Source organism: Aspergillus terreus, genomic scaffold (genome assembly GCF_000149615.1).
Source record: "Aspergillus terreus NIH2624 scaffold_3 genomic scaffold, whole genome shotgun sequence".
Lineage (NCBI taxonomy): Eukaryota > Fungi > Ascomycota > Eurotiomycetes > Eurotiales > Aspergillaceae > Aspergillus > Aspergillus terreus.
This window is the reverse complement of record NT_165926.1, coordinates 1,725,954-1,751,269: the sequence shown is the minus strand read 5'-3', so window position 1 is coordinate 1,751,269 and position 25,316 is coordinate 1,725,954. Positions and strand designations below refer to the sequence as shown.

The 25,316-nt window shown below is 55.1% G+C and overlaps 12 protein-coding genes and 3 non-coding genes across 15 annotated transcripts; 8 read left to right on the top strand and 7 right to left on the bottom strand.

Annotated features, from left to right (window-relative positions):
* Window positions 1–1,082, top strand: ATEG_02523 (putative L-cystine transporter; the record flags this gene model as incomplete). Its single annotated transcript, XM_001211701.1, has 3 exons — window positions 1–41; window positions 199–637; window positions 708–1,082. The coding sequence occupies 3 exons, from the start codon at window positions 1–3 to the stop codon at window positions 1,080–1,082; spliced, it is 855 nt and encodes a 284-aa protein (XP_001211701.1).
* A 1,665-nt stretch (window positions 1,083–2,747) lies between these two features.
* Window positions 2,748–3,815, top strand: ATEG_02522 (putative C2H2 transcription factor; the record flags this gene model as incomplete). The annotated part of the gene is made up of 1 exon (XM_001211700.1): window positions 2,748–3,815. The coding sequence occupies one exon, from the start codon at window positions 2,748–2,750 to the stop codon at window positions 3,813–3,815; it is 1,068 nt and encodes a 355-aa protein (XP_001211700.1).
* A 723-nt stretch (window positions 3,816–4,538) lies between these two features.
* ATEG_02521 (uncharacterized protein) lies at window positions 4,539–6,216 on the bottom strand (the record flags this gene model as incomplete). The annotated part of the gene is made up of 3 exons (XM_001211699.1): window positions 4,539–4,656; window positions 4,734–4,931; window positions 4,985–6,216. The coding sequence occupies 3 exons, from the start codon at window positions 6,214–6,216 to the stop codon at window positions 4,539–4,541; spliced, it is 1,548 nt and encodes a 515-aa protein (XP_001211699.1).
* A 2,609-nt stretch (window positions 6,217–8,825) lies between these two features.
* ATEG_02520 (phosphotransferase family protein) lies at window positions 8,826–10,016 on the bottom strand (the record flags this gene model as incomplete). Its single annotated transcript, XM_001211698.1, has 3 exons — window positions 8,826–9,519; window positions 9,564–9,859; window positions 9,918–10,016. The coding sequence occupies 3 exons, from the start codon at window positions 10,014–10,016 to the stop codon at window positions 8,826–8,828; spliced, it is 1,089 nt and encodes a 362-aa protein (XP_001211698.1).
* A 275-nt stretch (window positions 10,017–10,291) lies between these two features.
* On the top strand, window positions 10,292–11,001 carry ATEG_02519 (deoxyuridine 5'-triphosphate nucleotidohydrolase; the record flags this gene model as incomplete). Its single annotated transcript, XM_001211697.1, has 2 exons — window positions 10,292–10,688; window positions 10,745–11,001. The coding sequence occupies 2 exons, from the start codon at window positions 10,292–10,294 to the stop codon at window positions 10,999–11,001; spliced, it is 654 nt and encodes a 217-aa protein (XP_001211697.1).
* A 126-nt stretch (window positions 11,002–11,127) lies between these two features.
* Window positions 11,128–12,316, bottom strand: ATEG_02518 (pyridoxal kinase; the record flags this gene model as incomplete). Its single annotated transcript, XM_001211696.1, has 4 exons — window positions 11,128–11,773; window positions 11,825–11,942; window positions 11,993–12,205; window positions 12,253–12,316. 4 exons carry the CDS (start codon window positions 12,314–12,316, stop codon window positions 11,128–11,130), a joined length of 1,041 nt encoding a protein of 346 aa, XP_001211696.1.
* A 533-nt stretch (window positions 12,317–12,849) lies between these two features.
* On the top strand, window positions 12,850–13,179 carry ATEG_02517 (uncharacterized protein; the record flags this gene model as incomplete). Its single annotated transcript, XM_001211695.1, has 1 exon — window positions 12,850–13,179. One exon carries the CDS (start codon window positions 12,850–12,852, stop codon window positions 13,177–13,179), a length of 330 nt encoding a protein of 109 aa, XP_001211695.1.
* Window positions 13,180–13,303: 124 nt separating this feature from the next.
* On the bottom strand, window positions 13,304–13,375 carry ATEG_10445. Its single transcript has one exon. It is a non-coding gene; the product is annotated as a tRNA-Glu (tRNA).
* A 1,119-nt stretch (window positions 13,376–14,494) lies between these two features.
* Window positions 14,495–15,559, bottom strand: ATEG_02516 (uncharacterized protein; the record flags this gene model as incomplete). Its single annotated transcript, XM_001211694.1, has 1 exon — window positions 14,495–15,559. One exon carries the CDS (start codon window positions 15,557–15,559, stop codon window positions 14,495–14,497), a length of 1,065 nt encoding a protein of 354 aa, XP_001211694.1.
* A 1,700-nt stretch (window positions 15,560–17,259) lies between these two features.
* On the top strand, window positions 17,260–18,778 carry ATEG_02515 (uncharacterized protein; the record flags this gene model as incomplete). The annotated part of the gene is made up of 3 exons (XM_001211693.1): window positions 17,260–17,514; window positions 17,568–17,708; window positions 17,762–18,778. The coding sequence occupies 3 exons, from the start codon at window positions 17,260–17,262 to the stop codon at window positions 18,776–18,778; spliced, it is 1,413 nt and encodes a 470-aa protein (XP_001211693.1).
* Window positions 18,779–19,046: 268 nt separating this feature from the next.
* ATEG_10444 lies at window positions 19,047–19,118 on the bottom strand. Its single transcript has one exon. It is a non-coding gene; the product is annotated as a tRNA-Glu (tRNA).
* Window positions 19,119–19,771: 653 nt separating this feature from the next.
* On the top strand, window positions 19,772–20,380 carry ATEG_02514 (uncharacterized protein; the record flags this gene model as incomplete). The annotated part of the gene is made up of 2 exons (XM_001211692.1): window positions 19,772–19,904; window positions 19,971–20,380. The coding sequence occupies 2 exons, from the start codon at window positions 19,772–19,774 to the stop codon at window positions 20,378–20,380; spliced, it is 543 nt and encodes a 180-aa protein (XP_001211692.1).
* A 296-nt stretch (window positions 20,381–20,676) lies between these two features.
* ATEG_10455 lies at window positions 20,677–20,748 on the top strand. The gene has a single exon. It is a non-coding gene; the product is annotated as a tRNA-Glu (tRNA).
* Window positions 20,749–20,984: 236 nt separating this feature from the next.
* ATEG_02513 (AFI1/MesA family protein) lies at window positions 20,985–23,425 on the bottom strand (the record flags this gene model as incomplete). Its single annotated transcript, XM_001211691.1, has 3 exons — window positions 20,985–22,655; window positions 22,707–22,767; window positions 22,815–23,425. The coding sequence occupies 3 exons, from the start codon at window positions 23,423–23,425 to the stop codon at window positions 20,985–20,987; spliced, it is 2,343 nt and encodes a 780-aa protein (XP_001211691.1).
* A 744-nt stretch (window positions 23,426–24,169) lies between these two features.
* ATEG_02512 (putative calmodulin) lies at window positions 24,170–25,150 on the top strand (the record flags this gene model as incomplete). Its single annotated transcript, XM_001211690.1, has 3 exons — window positions 24,170–24,172; window positions 24,218–24,686; window positions 24,741–25,150. 3 exons carry the CDS (start codon window positions 24,170–24,172, stop codon window positions 25,148–25,150), a joined length of 882 nt encoding a protein of 293 aa, XP_001211690.1.
* Window positions 25,151–25,316: the final 166 nt, after the last annotated feature.

Sequence of the window (25,316 nt, the reverse complement as noted above, 5' to 3'; positions counted from 1 at the left end):
ATGGATCCGCAGTTGGAGGTCTTTCTCAAGGCGTTGTCGCGGTATGTTGGACTCTGACATCCTTCCGATCCCTGGAGGTGGACCTGTGGAGGCTATGCTGACCTCGATGCTGTAACCCAGCCTGTTAGGATGGATCTAGTATGTTGTCCCCCGATTACGACGCTCTTGAAACCTGGTCAATGTTGATTTCCTTAATAGCACGTTTTGTTGGTCCGCCTCCTTCTATCCCCAGCCTATCAGCAACTATAGACGCCGTTCCACCACGGGCTTAGCCATCGACTTTCCTACGATCAATGTCCTCGGCTTTGTTTGCTATACCGCATACACCTCGGCGTTTCTGTGGTCTCCCGTCATCCGTAGTCAATACGCCGCTCGTCATCCCGTTTCCCCGGAGCCTACGGTGCGCTTCAACGACTTTGCGTTTGCCATCCATGCTGTGGTGCTCAGCGCGATCGTGTATTCACAATTTTGGCCGTTCATCTGGGGTTTCAAGGTTTCGCGGTTCCAGCGAGTCAGCAAGCCTGTGGCGGGGCTTTTCTGGGGTTCTATTTTAGCTGTGGCTGTTGTCTCGTGGATCGTGCTCGCCAAGAGTCCAAACAATGGATACGATCCGTTCACTTGGGCCTGGATCGACGTGGTAAGCTCGGCCCCAAAGCGACTCCAGCCATGTCTCTGTGTGACTAATGCCGGGGTGTTGGTTGTCTCAGATCTACGCCTTGTCCTATGTGAAACTGGTTATCACGGTGGTGAAATACGTCCCACAAGCATGGGTCAACTACAAGCGCAAGTCCACCGTGGGATGGAGTATCGTGCAAATCCTTTTCGATCTGTCGGGCGGAATCCTCTCGCTCATTCAGCTGGTCGTCGATTCCAGCATGCAGCAAGATTGGAGCGGCATCATGGGCAACCCCGTCAAATTCCTCCTATCCAACGTCACCATCGTATTCGACTTGGTGTTTGTCATCCAACATTATATTCTCTATCGGGATTCCGCCGAGGACAAGGACAAGCGACGGAACCCTGGCCTTGTAACGCCGCTGTTGTCAAGCTCGGGCGATGCGGCCCGGGCAGCTAGCGTGTAGAGAGTTGCATGGCGGAATAGACCCGCTATCTTGGATCCATCTATCTATTTTTGCAATATTATTATCATTTTGGAACTATATACCACCGTTACATTGTGTTGGACTGGTCTGGCCTGCCTAAACATGGCGAAGCTTTTGGATCGCCCCATGGTCAGAGCCGCATCTCCACAACGGTAGAGACAGCTGTCGGTCAGTGCTGAAGGGTCGACAGATTTCGGTCAAGTCCGTCTATTCATCCCGATCGTCCATGATAGACCGCATTCCGACGGTCTGGAAGAGCGCGCAAGCTTCAGGGTAGGCACAGGGCTGCCCATGTGCGCAACACCCGACACCGCTCTTTTGCCGGTGACTGACCCCCCTATGCTGTGTGCACGGCTGCGATCTCCACTCGCTAAAACGGCCCCGGAGAGACGCCTATTCGACGCCACGTTGCCCAAAGGACGGGGTTCCCTCCATGATTGGCCTGTTCCGCTGACTGGGCTTGATTTGGATTCCTTGGGCAGCCCCATGGCGCAGGACGCCTGACGGTGCAGAGCGTTCTTGATCCGCCTTTTCAACGGTGAGAGCCAGCTCGGTCTTCTCTTTCGCTGCAAATCTCTTTCCTCCCCGGGTCCGCGGGCTGAGGCTCTCACTCTGCAGACCAACCAGATCCCTGCCCTAACAATCCCGAGGACGGAGACGGGAGCGCACATGCTTCTGTGCTGCATTCGCCCGCTGGAACTCCTCTCCTCCTCGTCCTGTCAGTGCAGAACCTCGTCCCCGGGCTCTGCTTCGGGCTTAGTGAGGTGCCCGGTGCCATACCCAATACTGACCGTATGCTGCGCGTTCCTCTCGGCGTTCCCGTAGGACTTCAGCCCTACCAGGGATCCAGTCTTTCCAGCAAGGTGGGAAAGGAATGAGACGTTTATTTCTCCCGCACTAGCGGTGGAGAGGTACGAATGGCGCAGCACATAGGCGAGGCCTCTGACGGCCTCGCTTGCGACAGTCATTGGTCTTTCGGAGTTCCCAGCAGACTAGAAATAATCCTCGTCCTGAGAAATCATCGCATGCCAACAATACCGTTATCCGCCCAGCGCGCCGTTGTCATGGGGCCGATGCCTGTATAAGCGACGTGAGCCCTTGTCTCAGCTGTCATCGCTGATAAATCTCCTTCTCATTCCGCAACTATTTGTCATCTGTTCCTTTGCTTTCTTTCTAATACGTTACATTGACCTACGAGTCCCGATGCTACCTATCTGAGTACGTTCCGATCCTTCAGGCTGTGCATCCCGGGGGCCCTTCACCCGGATGACAGCGCATCCCCAGATGTCATTGGGGGCTACAAAATCAATGACTCGGTGTTGTTGATAAACGACCAGATCGAGAATCGATTTGGAATTTCCCTGACCGTCCAGCGTCAGCTTCGAAGAAAAGAAAGTGCATAGCCACGTCTGACGAGTGAAACTGACCTGCGTCATCGCTTGGGTCAAGCCCCTGTTGCTTATTTTATACATCCAGCCCTACACAAAAGCGCATAAGGCTTGATATATAAAACAATCTACCGAGGCCCGCCACTATCGCTGAAGGAACAATAGCCCTCTCTTAGTTCCATATACTGGCTTTACTTCAAGTCCCTCTTCCGTGACTTGTCCCCCGGACTATGAAAAATATCGAATCATGATAATTATGACCATGAACCCAAACGACTCGTTGGCTCATGCCTACCCAGCCCGTCGTGGACAGACATCCCGCCAGCCGCAGCGTCCGCAGCGTCCTGGTATGGACACCATCCCGTCCAAACAGCAGATGCTGCTCGACCCAGGGCACCTCATCGAGACCGGTCGGACCTACTCCGCCGTTTCCCCAGCATGTGCAGCCGGCGCATACGGAGGCACTGCGTCTATGTACAGTCAATCCAGCTTTCCGCCCGCGCGGTCTCTCGCGGACGGCGGACAGCAGACTGTCTCATCCGCCTGCTATCCCAGCTACTCGGCTGCGACCGCGGCCTTCTCCAATATCCCAGATGTACACATCCCTGATGTCTCTTCCTACGCATACGACGCCGAACCGAGCGACCTGCACATGGGCAACTTCTTCCTCCCAGACCAACACCACCCCATGATCTCGCCGTCGCTCCTGTCATGCCCCGACCAGAGCCACGACACCTTCGACACGCAATCCGTCTTCGCCAGCTCCGTCGACTCGTTCGATCCCATCCTCTCCTCCGCCGCCACCACCACCTCCGCCAACACCCCGTTCTTCCCTCCCCTCGACGAGCAATGGATTCCTCCCCCGCCCGCAGACTACTTCTTCGACGCCCACATGCACACCCCCTTCCACGGCGGCAGCCCCCATGCGCCCCTCGCGACCCCCAGCCCGCTGCCCCAGCCCGCCCCCACCACCCAAGCCTCCTCGCCCAGCGGCCCCAAAGAGAAAGACCTCTCCCACTACGGCGTGCAGAACCCCGACGGCTCCTGGCGCTGCGCCTACCCCAGCTGCACGTCGCAGACCGTCTTCCGCCGCGGCTGCGACCTGCGCAAGCACTACAACCGCCACCGGAAACATCTCTTCTGCCGCCACAAGAGCTGTCCGCAGGCCGTGCAGGGCGGCTTCTCCAGCAAGAAGGACCGCGACCGCCACGAGACGAAACACAACCCCGGCGTGCCGTGCGAGTGGGCCGGCTGTCCGCGGATGTTTAGTCGCGTCGACAACATGAAGGATCATGTGCGGCGGATCCATCGGCGGAAGGAGTAGCGTGGCTTTTTCTTGTTTATATGCGTGTGCTTTTAAAAAGATGGAATGGCGCATGGTTTGTCGGATTTGGCTTAAGGATTGGTTTATTGGGTTCTTGCACCTGCTGCGCGGGGGATGCAAACGACGTATACGGATGAAGGGACGATACACTGTACTATATTATGAAATGCCTTGAGCGACCGGATCTTTTGAATGCATTCATTCCCTTACTCAACGACGCCAGAACTTCCTATATGGACACGCTGCAATCATGACAAGAACAAAGCCAGAGCACAAAGTCAGATGGCGGCAAGCAGGCAAGTAGGTAGGTAGGTAGGTAGGTAGATACGTATGGTCAATGGCTAAATCACGCAATCCCAAACGCCTCTCGTCCTCGCGTGTACAGAGCAGATGGATGGATGGATTCACGCTTCGCACGCAACACAACACAACGGACTATATGCAAGCAAGCCGAACGAATGACCAAGGGGGGAAAGAAACAACTCAACTCTAGCATCTGGTATCATAAACAGACAGACAAGGCAAGACAATGAAAACAAGCACAACGGTATGCAAAACGGGACTTCATAATGCATGGGCAGGAGCAGTGTACAAGCGAAAGCACCCGCGCGTCAGACGGCCGCGTGATTCTCGGAAGAAAGCCATCTCGCCGCGAGGCCAATAGACTGCGATGGAAGAATGCAACGGTGCTGGTGGATGTACGAGAGATTATCCCGGCTGAGGCTAGGGCACGTTGGCGCGGCGACGGCGGCCACGCGTGCTGCCTTCGGGTCGCTGGGCCAGGACCTGGCGGAGGAGCGGGTCGTCTTTGCTTTTGTCGACGTGGTGGACGCGGACGTGTCTGGAGAGTCAGTATGGTGGCCGGGAGAAGATAGATTGGGTAAGGGGTGGCTAGGGGAGGGAAGTGAAGCAACGCACCGCTGGAGATTGTCCGGGCGCGGGTATTTGTGCTGTTGGTCCGGACAGAACGGACATACGTATCCCGGGGAGTTGTGGACGAGCCCGTGACGGATCATTTCGTTCTTGCGTTTGAAACCTTTGCCGCCGAAGCCGCGGGGGCAGCCCTCCACGGGACAGAAGTGCGGGCGGTCCTGGGAGTGGACTTTGGCGTGGGAGCTGTGTCGGTTAGCCCGGGGCGCTAGTTGATTGACAAGAGGAAGACGGCTCACTTGAGAAGGTACTGCGTTTGGAACGGGGCGGCGTTGCACCCCGGGTGGCTGCATTTATATGTGCCGGCGGGGGCGACTGTCGGCTGGGAGGATTGACTGTACGGGGTCCGGTCGCAGGGTCCCGAGGGCGTCTGGTGGTCGATCGGGGTGGGATAGCTGGTTGCGGGGCTCTTGGCCGAGTGCGTGGCCTCGTACGGACTGCTGAGGTAGGGGATGTCGGCTTTCAGGGGTCGACGGTAGGAATGGTGGGATACCGGCGATGACACGGCGGAGAGGTCGGTGGCGCTGGCCGGCGAGTAGTGCGAGTAGGGACTCGGGGGCACCTGTGGCGAGGGGCCGAACTGCGCCGGCCGTTGGAGATCCCAAACCGGGTCCGTCCTCAGTCCGGGTGGGGAGGTGGCGGTGACCGAGGGCAGCGAGTACGGAGAGGATCCCGGAATGCGGGGATGAGGCTCTCCCGACATGGTGGTGGTGATGCCGCTGAGGGCCGCCTGGAGCGGCGGGAGGGTGTGCGAGTTGTCCGGGGAGTGGAGGGCCGGGAGCAGATCCTTGGAGGGGCCTTGAGGATTGGGGATCATGTACTTGCTCAGCTTGTCTTCGTGCGCGGCCGTTGTCTCCGGGGTGGGCAAGACGACCACAGGACGGGTAGGCTCCTCTTTTAGTGACGGCGGTGCCTTGGGCTCCTCCTGGGGGGTTTTGTATATTGGGGGCGGCGACGGTGGTTCATTCTTCTGGAGGAGAAGTTGGAGGGCCGTGCTCGCTTTGCATTTGAGATCCTTGTCCTTGGGAGATGCGGGAGACTCTGGCGGATGTGCCGGTGGAGGGCCCGGTGGAGGGCCCGGCGGCGGCACGCCGACAGTGGTTGGGACAGGGCCCGAGATTGGGACAGCGATGGGCTCCCTTTTGGCCGGACTCCAATCGGACGAATCGTCCCGGAGATGGTCAATCTTGAGCGGATGCAGCTGTTCGTGATAGGCAATGTCAGGTCGGTTGGGTTCTAGACTCCTGATCAGCACCGAGTTGCCCTCCGCGGATCCAGGCAAGGAGGAGTAATGCTGGTGCTTACGGGAACAGTTTAATGTTCCCTCCCCTCGGGGTGATTTAGCAGCAGCATCGCGCTTGGCGGCGGAGGCATCTACAAAAGGCGGAGGGGTTTCCTCGCGCGGGGCATAGTTGATTTTGAGGGCCTCCAGGCCGGGCGAATGCCGGTCGTCGGGGTCGTGATCAGACATGGAGGCGGTGGTGGTTTGAGACGCATCAGGTGCGTCGGGGGAGTAGATCGGTGTTCCGTTGGAGCCAGGAGGCAACGGAGGAAGTTATGGGGTGGCGCGGGCAGACCCCGGTCTGGTGGAGGTTAGCAGGGGCATGGATATTATCATTATCAGAAGCGACAGGGGAGGGAGGTGGAGAGGGAAGAGAGGTCAAGTGAAGTGAAGTTGGATGTACACCCGAAAAGGAACGAATGGAGCCGCGTGGGATCAGGTGATCGGGGGCCAATGAGGGCGGGTTCCGTGTTGCGGCATCCAGAAACACTCGAATGCGGGGTATAAAGTAGAGATGGAAGAGAAAAGAAAACAAGGGAGGAAGAAGAAGAAGAAGAAGAGAAGGAGAGAGAAAGGAAGGGGGAAAAAAAATAAAGGAAGAAAGAAAGAGGATGATAGAGGGTAAAGATCTCACCTGGTCGGCATGAGGCTGTCCGGCAGGTCAGGCGGCTGTGGAATGAGGCTCAACGGGGGGCCCGTCCGGAGTGATTACGCACGGGGTCGAGGGGCGACTCGACGGGTGACACAACACGCAAGGAGGCGACAATGCGGGGCGGGGGTCGACTATGATGGAGGATGATGATGGTGGAGATGGCGAGTGGAGAGAGGAAGAGAGTAGTGAGAGTTGGGGAGTGAGGGAGGGAATGAGAGGGTGTCGAGAGAAAGAGTGAGAGTGATCTGACAGCCGTGTTGGAGGCACAGAATCAGGTGGATGACTGGGTTGGTGTAATCGTCAGGCATCGGCCATGGCTCCACGGGTGACACCGTTGCGACCGGGAAGGGGCAGCGCACGAACGGGTCGGGGGCAAAGAAAGCAGAGGGAGAGGGCGCGAGGGAGAGAGAGGTGAGAAAAGAAGAGGAGAATAGGGTGTGTGGATATGTCCTTGGCAGAGAGAGACGTGGAGCAGCGGTCAGGGATTGACTGAGTGGGAACAAATAAATCCTAGACTGGGACTAGGTGGGAGGGAGGGAGGGAGTTAGTGTGAATGATTCTTCTTCTAATCGGAATCAGTCAGCTAGATGGATTAGGTACCTTTTGAAATCAGATGGAACGGCGGATTGTCAGGAACTCCGTTGGACTTGGAGGGCATCGGAGGCACCAAAGGAGTAAAGAGTCAAAACACGAGGCATGCGGGCCCGATGAGGCTCTCGGTAGCGTTGACGGACGTGGTGGAGAGGCTGAAGAGAAGAAGATTTGTCGAACGTCATGGAACCATCTCTTCTATATCTCCTTCTATCTATTTTCTCCGTAGACCTACGAACAACAAGATCACCTATATCATATAGTAGAGGTAGGAGGGAAATTCCTCCGACTCTAGATAGCAGATGATCTAAATCCATTTACTGTCTCGCTGTCTTTTCCTGAGGGCATCCCAAACCCTCTAGGGGACCTCTAAAGTACCCTGGTTTAGTCTACTTCGGAGTAAAGAACCAAAAAACAAAACAAAAACAAAGGCCCGACCACCCTCCCTATTGCCTCCCCTCGATCCCTCCAGGACGCAGGATACCGCGGTGGCCGTAGAACAGGGCATGCCGACCCCCTCCACCCTCCACCTGGTCGGTCGAGCCTCAACCCTGTTCGTCCTCGTCCTCCTCGGTTGTTATTTCCGGCCATACTCCCGGACATCGACGATCGCGGTGATTGTCCGGGCTGATTTTCCACTCGGTCATCACTTCAGTTCTTGCGTTCATATCAAACATCGGAAGATTTTCTTATTTGTCTCGATGATTCAACCAGAATGACAAACAGACAAACACCTCTGCGGAGGATCCGTCGTGGACCGAATAATCCATCCATCCATCCATCCATGAATGGTGGCCCCACGTTGCTTCCCCTCTCCACTGACTGACTTTCTTCCCGTGTCCAGCCGTGTCCACAACCTTGGAGTGCCATGACAGACACTCACAGACCCGAGGAACCAGAGTCAAATATCCAAGTGTACATTACGGAGTATATACCTAGGAGTAACAATAGTATACAACAGTATATCTCTACCTCGTAGTATACTATATATATATAATATAGATCATATCATGATACAAATCGGTGAATCGACCATCATGGCTAATGCGCTGTACTAAGCGGCCCGCCCCGAGAGAATTTTCCATCTCCCAAAGACCAAGGTACGGTCGAGCAGTCAGACTAGAACCAATCCTGCAGCCAATCGTAATCCCATTGCGCTCCATCCCCGCCGACTATCCTTGTTTTTTTTTTTTTTTTTTGCTCGGAGAGTAGATTTGCTCCGAGGGTCTCCTCGTCATCCTCATCCGGAGAATTCCCGCTGACTGATTGCAAATCATACTCATAATGTAGTATATAAATATAGATAATATAGAATAATGAAGGATAATTCGAATACATAGCGTACATAGAATACATAATAAATAATGAATCATAATGAATCAATTAATTCTAGAAAATACTTCCACTGTATTGTACTTCCAATGAGCCGCACCCAATTACCACCACGTCCGGATACGAGCCTCGTCACGCCTCATTCTTCCCGTCCAATTGCCAACTGGCATCTCATGCATGTACGGAGTAGGCAGAGATGGATAGATCCATTCAACTAACAAATCTACAATCGCCCTCTCATCGCCGCCTGCAACTTCTCCACCCGCTCCCACGCCGCCAGCGCCATCGGCACCATTCTCTCCGCATACTCGTGAGCCCGCGCACTGCTCGCCTGCCGCAACGCATACCGCGCCTTGATGCCCTGCATGATCACCGAGCTCCGCCACGACATGAACGCATCCCCCCACACGATATCCGCCGACACGTCGTACCCGGAGAACTCGGCGTACCAGCGCATCAGCTCGTCGCGCGTCGGCAGCCCCGGCGTCACCCCGGGCCGGAACTGCGCCGTCGTCGCCCCCGTCAAGTCCATAAAGTACGGGCTGGTCAGGTTGCAGTAGTCCGACAGCGGGTGGCCCACCGTCGCCATCTCCCAGTCCAGGATGCCGATCACGCGCGGCTCCGTCTTGTGGAACACCATGTTGTCGATCTTGTAGTCGCCGTGCACGAGCGTGCCGCGGTCGCGCGGCTGCGTCGCCTTGTTCGAGAAGAACCGCACCATGTCTGCGAAATGCGGCAGGTCGCCCACGGGCTCCTGGCTCTCCACGTCCACCGCCTGCGCCTGCGCCTGCGAGATCGTCTTAAACGTCGCGATCTGCCGGTCGTAGAACCCGCTGGGCTTGCCGAAGCTCTCCAGCCCGACCTCCCGCGGCACCACCCGGTGGAACTTGGCCAGCGTGCGCACCGCGTCTTTCCATCTGCAACTGTTAGAAAGGATAAGTTCAAATGGGAGGTGACGTACAGAGCAGTCCGCTCTTCGGGCCCGACCTCCGGCATGGCCGGGTCGGTGAAGATGCGCCCGTCCAGAAACTCCATGATGTAAAAAGGCGTGCCGATCACGCTGCTGTCCTCGCACAGACAGTACGCCTTGGGCACCGGCACGTCCGTCTTCTCCAGCGCGTGGATGATCTTGTACTCGCGCTCGACCTTGTGCGCCGTCTTGGACAGTAGCTTGCCGGGCGGCTTCTTGCGCATCACGTATTTCTGGCCATTGACGCCCGTGAGCTGGTACGTGGGGTTGGATTGACCGAAGCCGAACTGCACATCATCAGTATCGTCATCTCCCCTTGGTGGCTAAAGCTATGGAGGTGACTACCTGCTTCACATCAATCGGGGTCTGGATCTCCGGCACATGCTGGCTGATGTACCGTTCCAGGGCCGGAATATCGATGGGTTGGCGCACTGCTCCCGCCATGGTTGCACCGGTGAAGTAGTAAGAGGGACTATGTGGTCAGAGAGGGCAATGGGAGAGAGAAAATCATCTCGCCAGGCGTCGGGTTATGAGTGCTGAGCCAGCCCGAGCGAGGCTGGAGACGAGCAACGGACCGAGGCTAAACAGCGCTGCCTTTGCGGGGTGGCTCTCCCTAACCCGAGTTGTGCTGCACAGCTGACTCATCCCTTCACAAAAAAATCACTTAACGCGTCCGCGTCCCACTCACCGCCAGACGCGTTCCCAAACTCAACCCACCCATGGCCCTACACCGACTCGTCCTCCTCCTTCGTCCCCTTCGCTCTCTCTCCCCTCGACACTTCTCCTCTCCCACTTCCCTCCGGACCATGACCAAAGAGACCACCCCTCCTCCCACGACCTCCTCTTCCACCGTCCCCATCGCCCACCACCCCCCGTCCCTCCCCGCCTCCCCCGCCGCCAAACGCTCCAAACCCAACACCACCACCACAATGGCCATCCCACAGTCTCTCCCGCCGCTCCAGGTGAAGAAGCTCACCGAGTCCGGGCGCGCCCCGACGCGCGGCTCCGCCTTCGCCGCCGGCTACGACATGTACAGCGCCAAGGACACCGTCATCCCGGCCAAGGGCAAGGCGCTGGTCGACACGGGCATTGCCATTGCCGTGCCTGAAGGGACCTGTAAGCCCCTCCTCTGGATAGAGTGCAGAAGCATGAGCTGACAGAATGATGAATAGACGGCCGCATCGCCCCCCGCAGCGGGCTCGCCTCGAAGCACTTCATCGACACCGGCGCCGGTGTGATCGACGCCGACTACCGCGGCGAAGTCAAGGTGCTACTGTTTAATTTTTCGGACGTGGATTTCACCGTCAAGGAGGGGGATCGCGTGGCGCAGCTCGTGCTGGAGCGCATCTATACGCCGGAGGTTGTGGTTGTGGAGGAGCTGGAGGAGAGTGTGCGCGGCGCGGGTGGTTTTGGTAGTACCGGGAACTAGGGTGGATTATCTAGGTATACATGGGTTTAAACGACGGGCGTTGGATATAAAGGACAGGCATGAATGAATGAATGATTCTTCCAGGACCGATCTAGCTGTATAATGCTCCCGTACTGTATGTCTATTCTATTGTAGTTCCACCGGCAGATCCTGCTTGTTCCACTCCATCGCCTGGAACTCCACCTCCGGCTCGCGGAGGTACCGTGCATTCCGCACCAGCCGCACCTCCGCCGCCTTCGTCCGCCGCAGATGCTCCTGCTTCGCCGTGTCCTCGTCGCTCGGCGTCCCGTTCGCCGCGGCAGCCGCCGCCGTCAGGCGCAGCTCCGCGTCCCGCGCCTCCAACGTCTTCTCCAGCACGCTGTGCATGCTCGCCAGCACCTTGACCGTCGCGCGCGCGAGGGGCAGCTCCGTGGCCGGCACGTCGTCGGGGGACACCCACGAGCGCGTGGCGGCGAGTGCCGGGTCCGCGGCGGCCACGGCCTCGCGCAGCCGCGCGACCGTCAGCGCCGCGAACATGTCGCCCGTGCCGCTGAAGAAGCAGTCCAGCGCGGGGACGTCGATGCGGAAGAGCCGCGGGGAGCCATCGGAGCGGGTGGTCGAGCCGATGATGGTGAGCGTGCGCGGGGTTGGAGTTGAGTCGCTGGGTGGGGTGGGCAGCTTGCTCAGGTCGACGGAGGTGATGATGACGTGGGGGACGTTGTAGGTGGCGTGGATGGCGGTGATGGCGGAGGCGAGGGTGCTGAGCGAGGTGATTTTGATGCCGGAGAGGACTCTGGTTTTGTTAGTTGTGTGGGTTGGATGGGGTAGGGAGGGGGCTGGCTACTCGGCTTCGAATTGGTTGGGGAGGATCAGGTCTGCGTGCTGGATGATCTTTTTGTAGGCCGGGACGACGTCGTCGTTGACGTAGAGACGGCCCTGGTCGCCCATGACCGGGTCGAGGACTGTAGGTGTCAGTTGATGCGGGGGGGGAGAGGGGACCGGGGAGGCGTACCCCAGAAGAAAGACCCGGGTTTACTTGCGGCTTTGCGCTGGAGGTCGAGGCCGATGGCGCCGACGGCCTCGACAGCGGCGGCACTCGGGGCGTACCCCGAGAGCATGACGTCGAAGTCTGTGAGATGGCTTTGGCAGAGGCCCTCGTAAAGGGCGGTGATTTCATCGGCTGTGGCTCTCGTGCCTTTGAACTGTCGGTAGCCGGTGTGGTTGCCTGGATGGTAAGTCGGTGTATACCGCATAGACGGGGAGATGACTCACTGAAGTGGACGGTGTTGAGGGCGGCGACGTCGCAGCCGAGAGCCTGCATGGCTATCGTGGCCATCTTGTTGCCGACGTAGCTGCATGTGTCAGATCAATGACTCCAGTCTGGTGTGTCCCGGTTCACGAGTGCTCCAGGACATCGTCGCTTAGTAGGCACGTACCCATAGACAACCTAGAGTTGAGTCAGTTGCTGTATAACGCATGATTTGATTGTGCGCTCACGTACATGGCTGGCAATGGCCAGGACCCGAGTCTCGGGGACGAGAGAATCAGACATGGCGGGGTAGCGGGAGCGATCCCGGAGACAGAAAAGAGTTCTTCCAATGATACCAATGAGGGACAATGCGGGGGAAGTGAGCGACCTCAATACAAATGTACAAGATAACGACCGAGCGTGGCGGACAGGGGGACAGGGGGAGAAGAATATCAGGTTGGATGGAAATGGAATCATTCTGGACGCTCGGGGAATCTTGGACGAACCCGCGCTAACCCGAATGGGTCATTGCGGAGGGAACTGTCGCCATCACTGATTGGCTGTCGGGGCCGTCAGTTCTTTTCGCTATCGATAAGCCTCTTATCGGCTGATAAGGTACAATGTCCAACCATTGCTTGCTCCAACCAGGAATCTTGATCTCGCTCTCCAGGTACTACGAGAAGCCTGTGCTGGATATCGAGGATGCCGGACTTTCCGCTAGTGCTGCTGATGGTTCGGAGGAAGCGACCTCTGGTTCTCCTGCGTGCGCGGAAGTGAATCACATCTCCCTGGACTGGGACGGCTTCTTCCCCTGGAGTGCACATCCCGTCTGTGCCGATTGCGGCACGCTATATGACTTCCGATATATATCTCGCAGGAAACGGGCTGCATGGGCGGTGTCCAAGGAGCTCCGCGCCCAGTTCAAGGGGCGATGGACACCGCCGGGTTGAAGGACAAAAACAGAGAATCTCGAGCCAGATGCTGGCTGCTTCGACAACATCACAAGCTACATGCACGCTCACTGATGCGTCTTCATCGTGCTGCGCGCAAGAATATGAACGCACAAAGCAAAAATTCCGATAGGGGGAATCGAACCCCCGGCTGCCGTGTGAGAGACGGCGATGTTAGCCACTACACCATATCGGATGCTGATTGGTGGAAAAACTAACAAAATTACGATCTATAAGCGAGTTCAACAGGGAATCGTTTAAGAGAACGATCCTAGGTAGTTGGGAAGAGAATCCTTCCTATACATCAAGAACGCCCCGATCCGAAAACCCCAACTGTAACTCCTCCGCAATCACACGCGTATAGTTCAAGCACCAGTCACTGTACCCAGCGCCTCCATCACGACACTCAATCTCACACGACTCCGCAAACAAGACAAACCCCTTTCCCTTTCTCCCCTCCTCGCAGCGAAACAGCGTCTCGTGCATATTCCATCTATTAACCGGCAGATCCTGCACCGCGAGCGTGGCGCTGATATCCGCTGCGTAGGGTCCTGTTCGGGTCAGACGGATTCTCCAAAGGAAAAGAAAGTCCGTTGTGGACCTATCGATGCTCACCCAGTTGTAGCAGATTGAAGCCGCAGTAGTTGAGCCCGGGCTCGCAGGACGTGGCTTTGGGGAATGGACGCAGCGCGAGCTCGACCGCGAGCGACCAGATTCGGGGGAATATCATGGCTGTTGTTCAGAAGATTGTAGGGTGGGGGGTGGATGAGGGTGGGCTGGAGTGGTGTGAGGTTTTGTTCTGGGGGGTAGAGTGGAAATTCTGCGTTGTCGACGTTGTTGATACATGAGAGTGTCGTCATTGCGTACCACGGTAGAACTCCATATAGAGAGTGTATGATGACTCGAAAGGGACAGATACTGGAGCCGGCATCACTATGATGCTTGTAGCAGAGCGATAAATGTAGTGCATTTGTATAGGTTGTGCTTTAATATATTATCATTCTCGTTGGAAGGGAACTGTTTAGAAACACACCTTTCAAGTCCAGTATGTGAATTCAGTATGCACCTGGCGAACGGTCGGAAGAATAAGCGAGGCTTTTTATTGTTTCAGCCCAGAGCTTGATCATGGAACAATTATATAAGTTTGATTAGTTATATATAAACATTACGCTAAATGCAAGCACATGAGAAAGACAATCGCTGTCGTTGCCCATAACCATAACCAAGCGGTTAGTCAGTAAAGAATAAATGAGTTAAGGAGGGATATAAAGCATCTCGAACGCAGTAAAAGATAAACAAAACCAGATCCCGACGACTAGAACAGTCCGAAGAGGGTGACGACAAACAACGCCAACACAGAGCCGAAAAGAGATCCGCTAGGCGTCAGTCGCAAACCAGCCGACACGGCCTTCTCAACAGCCACAGTGACGTTCGCGTCGACAAATCCACTCCCGCATTTGGAATTGATGCCCTGCGCTGAAGACAGGTAGGAGCTGGCAAGTGGCTGGTCCGCGACTTTGGCATACGTGGCGAAGACGCGCATAGTAGCCTGGAGACACGCATTGCACGTGGGATATGGCGCACTACTCAGGGTGCTGCCAAAAGCCACAGAGTAGACGTTGTAATCAGCGGGGTTGGTGGTGTTGGTGACGGCATCAACGAAGCAATAATCGTTCGTCGTGGGGCTTGTGAGACAGGTTGCGCGGTAGACGGGCATGTATGTGATGAAATCGGTGTAGGCGTCCGTTACGACCGGATTACCGAGACGGTAGTCTTTCCCGCAGTTGCTGTCTTTGATCAGACTCGAGGCAAGCTCGGACATTTTCTTGTTGCATTTGTCGGAATCGGCGGCACAGGCGAGATCCAAGAGATGGGATGTGGCGGGCGCGGAACGGAGGGTGTAGAAGAAGGAATTGGAGTCGCGCAGAAGACAGGAGAGAGCGTAGCAGTCCGTGAAGGCGGAATCGGCGAGGAACTGTTTGAAGAAACTGGGGCAGGATTTGCTGGTAAAGTTGTTCGATATGCTGGTGTCGAAGGGCGTGGGGAGATCATCTGAGGTGTCGGCTCGGCGAGTCAAAGCGCCCTGGGCGTCGAAGATAATGGGCAGTGACGAAGTTGACTCCTCATCATCGCTAGTGTTCGGCAAAGCGATGTTGGACGAGGATGGTCGATCTTCTGGTGCACGTTCCTGAGCACGTTCCTGGGGTGGAGAAGCACGAGATACTGTTGGATCACTGCCGACGATCTCTCCACTTGGGACCGACGGGAAGGAGATCGCGGATGGGAGATCTTGGGCAAGCACGGATGCTGCAAGGGAGAGCATGGACTCCGACAGGAGGAGCGATATTATGAATAGCGAGAGGCGCGAGTGGAAATGCATGTTGTTGTTGTTGTTGTAGTGGGGATGGTGGTCGAGGATTGACGGAGATGTCGAATCCAGCGGTTCGCTAACGAGTGAAGGCCACAATATGAGCGGAAGAGAATCACAAGAGACGGTGGGAAAGAAAGATGAGCATTTCAATACATGTGGCCGGCAAAAGAGCGATTATGGGAAGTGAGACAGCATGACACGACGGGAGCCGATGAGGCACGGCGAGTAAGGGAAGGGAATGCGCAAGAGACGAGGAATCAAGACGTTAGAAGGGAGTGAGAGAACGAGAAGGAATGTATGAGCATGATAGATGAGTCGCTTGAGATGAAGAGAGCGTATGAGTGAGTGAATGAGTTGAGGTGTTGTTGAAGTGTGAAGAGAGTCTGGAGAGCGAAAAGGGGAAGCCGGAAAAAGGTGAGACAGCCGGACGGTCTAGACCCACCGATTCCTCCTCTTTCATTTTGACTCTGTACAACAAAGAACTTGCAGTAGGGGTACTCTGCTATAGTCGACGATAGATTAAATGTTCGCCAGGTTGCAATTTAAGCTTGGAATGCCGAGTCTATTCGGACATTCCAACCCGTGGCATGGAATGCCGGATACATTCTCCCTCCATATGGTAGTAAGAGACCTCCCGGACTGTACCTCAGGGTCAGGGTATATATATGGGAGATCGCCCATGAGTCCACGGACCTTTATGCATACCGCGCCCTGGCAAAGCTCTGATAGGAGATATTCTTCCATACTCTGACAGCAGACACTCTCGTGCCATTAGAAATACGATATTTAGCCTATTTCCTTCCTACGACTTTACGCAGCAAGGGTAGGGTTTGTTAGGGTTTATTAGATGACTGCCCTAGAATCACCCGCACATGACTCATTCATGCATCGGTGATTGTCACTGTTTCCTTTTGCTTGAAGATCTTCAGACAGAGATTAGACCTTATGAACCAAGCTAATACGTAATAGGACCAGGTGTTAAAACACAAGCTTGTGCTGAGCGCATGTGGATTCGGCCGAGGCGAAAAGTCCATGTTCCTAACAAAGCAGATTGCATGATCTGTGGCGTTGTGCAGCCCTGTCAATCACTTCTTCAAGATGTTTGTGTTCATTTCAATTGCTTCTACCGATTGGCCGTGTACTGGGCTACTCCGGCCTCCTCGGTCCTTGGCGTGGCGGGGTTCGGCACGATCTGGGGGGCGCGGCGCCCAGAGATCAACCGAGATCCTACTATGAGTGATGGCAGCGAGTGATGCTTTGTGGGAGTAGGAGGACCCTTAGCCTTCTTTCACCAACTCCTGAACGACTACAGAGAAAGCTGAGGCTTTTCCTCCCTCAGTCTCAATGCTGTCACGCTATAACCCCACCGGCGAGTCCCTTTGCTTGCCCGGCCCTGAAACATATCCAGATTGACATGCCCAGCCTTTCAAGCCGATAATAGACCGAGATGACCAATTCCATTTGTGCCTATACAACGATCGACATTCGAAAACTGCTATTCTGTCCATATCCCCGAGATCCTCAGTCCCCGCCAATTGCAGGAACCTAACTGAAAGCATGTGCTATGTTGAGGGAATCTCCGGGGATGCCTGGACATGGTATGCCAGCGTGGTATAAAAGGAGGCCCATTCCTCTGTCAACATGCCATCAATCACCGCCACTCAGCTGCCGCTCTCTTCCCTCAGTTTTACTCGTCGCTTGATGGAATCATGAAGCTATCCCGCGCCCTGACAGTCTTCCTCCTCCACCTTACGTCCACTGCATTGGCAGCGGATGTCAACGCATGGAAGTCTCGCAATATTTACTTTGCTTTGACGGATCGCATTGCCCGCAGTAGCGATGATGCTGGTGGAAGTGCTTGCAGTAACCTTGGAGACTACTGCGGCGGGACCTTCCAAGGCTTGCAGTCCAAGCTTGACTACATCAAGGGGATGGGGTTCGATGCTATCTGGATCACTCCCGTGGTAGCTAGTCAGTTTACAGGATCCCTCAGACTGTTCCTGATGACACGGTTTAGCTGACCACCATCCTTTCTCCAGATGCTCCGGGTGGTTATCATGGTTATTGGGCACAGGATCTCTATAGTATCAACTCCAACTATGGCACCGCTGATGACCTCAAAAGCCTGGTCAATGCTGCTCATGAGAAGGCAAGTCTAGTCTGTTCTGATTGACCAACTTGAAAAGCACTGAATGGCTTACAAATATATAGGGAATGTATGTCATGGCGGACGTAGTGGCCAACCACATGGGAAGTCCCATCAGCGATAACAAGCCCGAGCCACTGAACCAGGAGAGCTCTTACCATTCATCCTGCACAATTGACTACTCAGACCAGAGTAGCATTGAAGATTGCCGTATCGCATCAGACCTGCCCGATGTCAACACAGAAAGTTCCGAAATTCGGACCCTCTTCCAGGAGTGGATCAGCTGGCTGGTGAAGGAATACCAGTTTGACGGGCTGCGTATCGACACGGTCAAGCATGTTGAAAAAGACTTCTGGCCGGGCTTCTGCTCTGCCGCCGGCGTCTACACCATCGGCGAAGTCTGGGACGGCGACCCAAACTACCTTGCTGGATACGCAAACAGTATGGACGCTGTGCTCAACTACGCAATCTACTATCCCATGAACCGATTCTACCAGCAACAGGGGTCCTCCGCCGACATCGTCAGCATGCACGATCAAATAACTTCCCTGTTCCCCAACCCAAGCGCCCTCGGCACGTTCCTGGACAACCACGACAACGCCCGTTGGCTGAGCCAGAAGAACGACGTCTCCCTGCTGAAGAACGCCCTCGCCTATGTCATTCTCGCCCGCGGCATCCCCATCGTGTACTACGGCACGGAGCAGGGCTACGCGGGCGGCAATGACCCCGCAAACCGCGAGGACCTATGGCGCAGCAACTTCGACACCGACGCCGACTTGTATCAGGCCATATCCCGGCTCTCGGCGGCGAGGGCATCATTTGGCGGGCTTGCGGATGACGACCATGTCCATCTGTATGTCGCTGATACGGCGTACGCGTGGAGCAGGGCCGGTGGGGACCTGATTGTCCTCACATCTAATAGTGGATCTGGCTCTGAGTCTCAGTACTGCTTCAATTCAAAGAAGCCTGGTGGATCATGGAACAACACCTTTGGAACGGGAACATATACTGCTGATGGTGACGGGCAACTCTGCGTCACCACCTCGAATGGTGAACCCGTGGTGCTGGTTGCAGATGTGTAGATCAGGAAATCCGGTTCTCAAGCCTGGATGATCGAGGATACGGATTCAACATCGGCACTCTTCGTTGCGCCAGTATCGATTGTATTTCCTATTTTGTTATCCTATCCTGCTCCAATCTTAAATTGGCCAAAAATGTTCACTAGTTAAAAAGCAGCCTTATGGATGATCTTTTTGATTAATTATTAGAGTATAGTAGGATTCAGCGACCAAATTAATCTTTTTTAAGAGGGAGAGTTGATGGCATAATAAAAGCCAAAAAAAAAAGGAATTCCGGTGCGGGGAATCGAACCCCGATCTCCTGTGTGAAAGACAGGTATGATAGCCGTTACACTACACCGGAGTGCTTATATCAGATCCGTCTTTTTAAAAATATAAGAGCAGCTACACCATAATCAAGAGGAACCACCTCCGTCCCTTCAGCATCTCCCGATGATCCATAACTCGAATCTACTGGCAGACTGACTATACACCCATGTCATCCCCCATTCAACATGGCGCATTCTTCTCTGACCACCTTCCGGATCAAGCCCTGGTCCTGGAAGCCAGGATACCTCTCGACTGCCGTCTCACATTCTCACCGGTCTTCAATAATTCATCAAAACAGGTCATGCTATTCCTCGCTGACAAAATCACCGTGTGAGAATGCCCGTGAGGGACGTCGCTTCGAGTACAACTGGATCGACGGTACAGAGACCCTTGAAAAATACAAGCCAGGCGGGTATCATCCCATCATGATTGGCGATGTACTGCACAGTCGATAAGCTGGCCTATGGGGGTTATTCGACCGTTTGGCTTGCCCATGACGCTTTCTCCAAGCGCTATGTGGCTGTTAAAGTCGGCATTGCCGGTGCATTTTCTAATGAGACAAAAGTTTTACAAGCACTTGCCCAGCAGCACGCCTCATCTGGTGAGCATCCAGGTCGCGATGCAGTATCTCTCCCTCTGGACGAATTTGAAACCAGTGGCCCGAACGGAACACACCAATGCTACACCATGCCTCCTGCACAATGCAGTCTGAGAGATGTCTCCTTCTGCCACCTCTTTCCTCATGAAGTCACCCGTGCCCTGGCCTATCACCTGACTCTGGCTATTGCATACACGCATTCACAAGGCTATGTTCATGGAGGTCTGTCACCACATGTAGAATCCGCCAGCCAATTATCCATTGCTAACCTGGATCTGGCCTAATCAGATGTGCATCTTCGCAATATCCTGGTTCAACTGCGATCTCCACTCGACCATCTCTCAATTGAACAATTTTACAAGACCTACGGCGAGCCCGAGACTATCCAAATCACACACAGAGATGGAAAGCCGCTTCCCTTCCAACATCCCAGCAAGAGCCGTCCTCCCGCTGTCCCTTGGGAAAGCGGCGGAAGAATTTATCCTCACCGATGCTCGTGTGCTGCTGAGCGATTTTGGCGAACCATTCAACCCAACCGACAACCCTCGAAGAAGCGAAGATTGTCACACGCCGCTAGCCTCCCGGCCACCCGAAGCGCTCTTCCAGCCAAAGGCGCCCCTCTCATTCTCGGCCGACATTTGGAGTCTTGCTACGTCTATCTGGGAGATCCTTGGTATGAAGGCTATCTTCAGCGGTGAATATTCCTCGGCAGAGGAGTTGGCTTCTCAGCATATCGACGTACTGGGCCCTGTGCCCAAAGACTGGTGGGAGCAGTGGGACGAACGAGGTGAGTTCTTTGATGTGGATGGCCGTCCAGCGCAGGGTCGCTACGTGTGGCCTCCCATCGTGCAGGCCTGAGTATGAGCGGAGTTTGCATACAGGCAGGTAAGTGGATATATATATTCTGTGACTTGCGTCTGTTGGAAGTGGATACATACGCGCACCCTAGCTCTAGACAGTCAGACCCTAAACTGGAGCGGCTCCACCCTGGTGATCCGATATGGTGTAGTGGCTAACATCGCCGTCTTTCACACGGCAGCCACGGGTTCGATTCCCGTTATCGGAAGTTTGTTTTGTTTTTGCCTCTTATGTGTATCCTTTGTCGGTTTATCGTCCAGAAGTGATTGCTTTACCAATCCAAAGAGATAGGTGGTATATAATGTCCCGTTGGACACGGCTCATTTATTTTTAAGCATCGCCAACAATACATGCTCATGAATATAATGCTATCTGTCGTCATCATGATACCTGCATCTAAATATGGCAGGAGTTTGTCCAAAATCAACATAAACAAAGACGAACCTAACTTGTCCTCGATCCAGTTCCCATCGCCACGCCCACCAGGCTCTGGGATGATTCGCCCAGTGCGGCCCCAGGACTCCCCACAGGGCTATGTACCGCATCTCGCTCGCGTTTGACGCGAAAGTACGCCAGCTTCACGAATCGGCTCAGCTGTGCCCAGAAGTGTCGCCCAGCCGGGTGGATGGCTATTCGTTCGAGAAGGTCCACGGTCGCTTCACGCACGGTCTGATCCGGGTGGAAGAGGCCCATGCTGAGGTAGAATAGGCCAGCTTGGTTCTCGGGCGTAACTGTCAACAGTTGGCAGATTCCGGCGTAGTCCTTGACTGCGTGAGAAATCGCCTGGTAAATGGCCCCCGCCTCGGCGGGTGAGAGCTTCAGATTTCGTAAGCGGTCGTGATGATGGTGAAGGTCGGGTTTTTGAATGGGTCGGGATGGGTAGTACATCGTGGCGATGTCCTGGATAAATGAATAGTAGGAGCGCGTCGTGCGCCAGCCTTCAATTCTGGAGACGGAGGCCATCAACTCTCGTTGCTTGGTGGCTTCATCCGGCCAGACGTATCCGTGCCCGCGGAGTGTGGTTGGATCAAGAGGGTCGGCTTGGAGGCCGCTTGGACTCTCCGGCGACAGTTCCTCATTGGGCCCGATGATGTAGAGATTGGACGCCCCGTACACGGTCTCCTCAAACGCAGCCGCGACGCGCGTGAATTTGGTGATGTAGGCACGGCATTTGGCTCGGATGGCGTTCTCACCGTACCGGTTGGCGATGCTGCGCTGGACATCCTCCATGAACAGGTTGTCTCCGGTGGGGTCCGAGTTCGCATGTGAATGGTGACCATGATTCAATGCGTTCTGTTGTTGGAAGAACAGAAATCCTTCAGTCACGGGCGCCGGTTCGATATGACTACTGATCTTGATGCGACCGGTAGGAAGGTCACAAAGAAGATCCCACCACTCTGGATGGTTGGCAAACGTGGGATTGGTCACGCCCGCGATGAAACCGGGAACTTTCAGAAGGTCATCAATTTTCGTCAAGTCAGTGTACGGGAAGGCATGACGGGTGAAACCACGCAGAATACCGCCCGACGCCAGTGCGCAAGCAGCAAGAACCGCCTCCGCGACCTCACCCGACGGCCGATTGTGACCCAGAAACACGACTCGCTTCTGCGTCAGCATCGCATTGATGAGGACGATGATGGGGTGCGTATAAGGTCCGCTAGTGGTCAGGTGGGGATGGATGGGGAAGGCCTGTGGTGAGGCTGCATGGGGCCCCGAGAAGATCTGAATAAGTTTGATGAGGGAAAAGTCGCCCACGACTTCCGGCCATATTACGGTGGGCACTTTCACCGGGATGGGGATATCATGATACACAACCCGCGATTCGAACTCGTGGGTGTCTCGGGGCAGGAAATATCGAGGAGCTGCCTTCTTCGGGGACGGTGGGCACTCCTGGTCCGTCGGTTCCCCCTCATCCGCCATCCGTTGCTGGATCATTTGCTCGAACTTCTCAATAAACATGTCTTTGCTGTTACTCGCCTGGAGAATCTGACGTTCCAGGAGCGACAACTTCGGTAGTAATGATAGGTCCATGGCGTTGACAGCCTCGTATAGGGACGCGAGGGTTTCCGGATAGGGTGACTTGAAGTAATCTTCGAGAGCCAAGAGCAGCAAAGGCTATCATTGTTGGTCAGCATCGTCCGTTTCGTCGAAAAAGGAAGAACCCACTTTATATATATGAAGGAAAGAATGTCGTGTACAGATCGCCATGGCCTTAACCACTGCTCCCCTGAGTTGGTCAGTTACAACATCCTGTCTGGGTTGCGGAAGACATACCGTTTGACCGTGTTATCTTGTTTGGTGTTGACCAGATTCAACACGTACATCAATGGCGGACCCTCTCCTCCCTCGTCCTCGTCATCACTGCTCTCCTCGCTCAAACCCTCTCCATCGTCATCCTCCGGATTGCCCTCGGGGTCCTCACCGTCCGAGGATACTTCGGCTCGCTTTTTCTTCTTCTTCTTGCCTCTGACAGACTCGTCATCTTCATCCTCGCCACTGGTGTCTTTGTGCAAAAAGAAGATAGTCCAATCCTGACTGCGAACATGCGTCTGGTCCGGAAGCATGAGCTCGGCCAGCATGCTTTCGTCACCGCTGATGGGAGCGGGGTACTGATGTTCCATGATCGGACCCCGATCGATATGGAAGGAGGCGACGAGGATGTATTCGACATGGCGTTCGGGAGAGTCTCGAGGGTATTGCGACTTGTGTCGACGGCGTTTGGAGCCCGTGATCTGTTCGATGGAGCGACGACGCACGGACACGTGGGAGCTGCTAGGGGAGCGATTGTGGACGAAGGAGGGTGAGGGAGACAATCGGGGAAGACTGCTGGATTTGGAGAGATTGGACGTATCGTCCGACGGTCGGAAAGGAAGACTGAGGGACATGGTGCAGTGTGTGGCAGGCGGAGCACTTGGCGGAGGGGAGTATCGGTTCGAGAGCGGGAGAGTGACCGCCAGATGGGGGATTATATAAGGACGCAGAAATTATACGGAACGAAAGAGCTAGAGGCGTAGATGCATCGTTCCATGCAGACTGCAGACGGGCTGGATCATGGTCGGTCCAGGAGGGGAGGTCGGAAGAATGGCGGCTGGAGAAGAATAATAATAACAAAGGACATGAAGCACGAACGGGACCGTCCGTCGATGCGGGATCCGTCAGGGGCGAGAGAATTAAGGAGGGAGAGAAAGCGGCCGGATGGAGCTAAACCCAAAGTGGTAGTACGGAACCAGCGATGGTGATCTCCACAGCGGGGAACCATTATTATCATGTTGTGGTTGATATGGATGTTGGATCGAGAGTCCTTGATAGACAGACGTCGGACGAGGAGCGCACAATAAGCTTCCCCGCGAGGAATTCTGCAGGCGGGAGAATGTTCATGGGGAATGCCGTCCGAGGCATTCTTCGAGAATGTTTTGTAGAAGCGAAAGCAACCATCGAAGGCGGAGAAAAGATCCCCGCACGTGCTTCGGGCCGACTGTTGATCCCGGGTTGGTTTTGTTTGTTTGTCCGACCGCCTTTTTCCCTATGCGGCAATCTGCTTACTTCTGCATAGTTACTCTTGTACTTGCATCCATTGTTTCCTCATCATTGATCTTTTACTGCTTCCAGGTGGCATCGCTCTCGGAATCATGGTACGTCAGGTCTCTATTACATCGGCTGTCATCTAACCCCTCCAGGTCTCCAACACCCCCTTCAAACCGTCGCCGTTGTCCTTCGGCTCCCCCCGTGCTTCTCCCTTTCGTCGACCTTCAACTCCCAATTCCCCGCCCTCGAATATCCGGCCGACAACCCCCGGAAGCTCCCCCAGTCGGGGATATACCCCCGTTGTATCCCCCAGCAAGCTCAACCAGTCATATACGATCGAAGAGGACGATGATGCGGCTGTCAACAAACCCCGCGAGCCGGTACCCCAACCGCGATTCACCAAGGAGATCCCTCCCTCTCCGACGCGGGGAGCCAATATGTCGGACCATTCGCCCATGATGGGGCAAACAAGAGGAGCAATGATGGCGACGTCGACCGATGCAGCCGCAAAATTGTCCCCGGCCCAACTACGAGAGATCCGCGAGGCATTTCAAGTTCTGGATCGGGACAATGACGGGTCGGTGAACAAGGAGGATGTTGCTGATGCGCTGGTAAATATTGGTAAGGTCCCCGGTTCTTTGACCATCTCGACCTAATACTGATTCTATGTTCCAGGCCAGGACCCCTCGACGTTATCGCGATTCTTCCCTCCGGGGCCTTCCCAGACCATCAATTTCCCTACCTTCCTGAGCATCCTATCCGAACTCCTAGCCCCTCTCTCTTCTCGCCAAGAGTTGATGAACGCTCTGGCTGCGTTCGACGAGGACGATAGTGGTCAGATCGACGTGGCCGAGCTGCGAGATGCGCTGCTGCACACAGCGCCTGATGAGGGTGGACATACACTGTCCGAACGAGAGATTAATGAGGTCCTCGGTGGATACACAGGCCGACGGGTGTTTGGTGGACGACCCGCGAAGATGACGGGTGCAGGCAAACGAGGCGAGGTATTCCGATACCAGGAGTTTGTCGAAGGGATTATGGGAGGGAGTGAGAATGGAACGGGTAATGGACGACGAGAGAATTGATGAGCTACCCAGGTAACTAGTTAGCTGGATCCTCTGGGGTTGTGGCGTTTCGGATTGGTGTTGCTGCATCCATCTATCCATCCGGCTCTGGAAGCTGCATGGAGGGATGATGTGTGGTATTGCGGGAATTATTTAGGGAGGCTAAATGTGCTATCACATCTACACG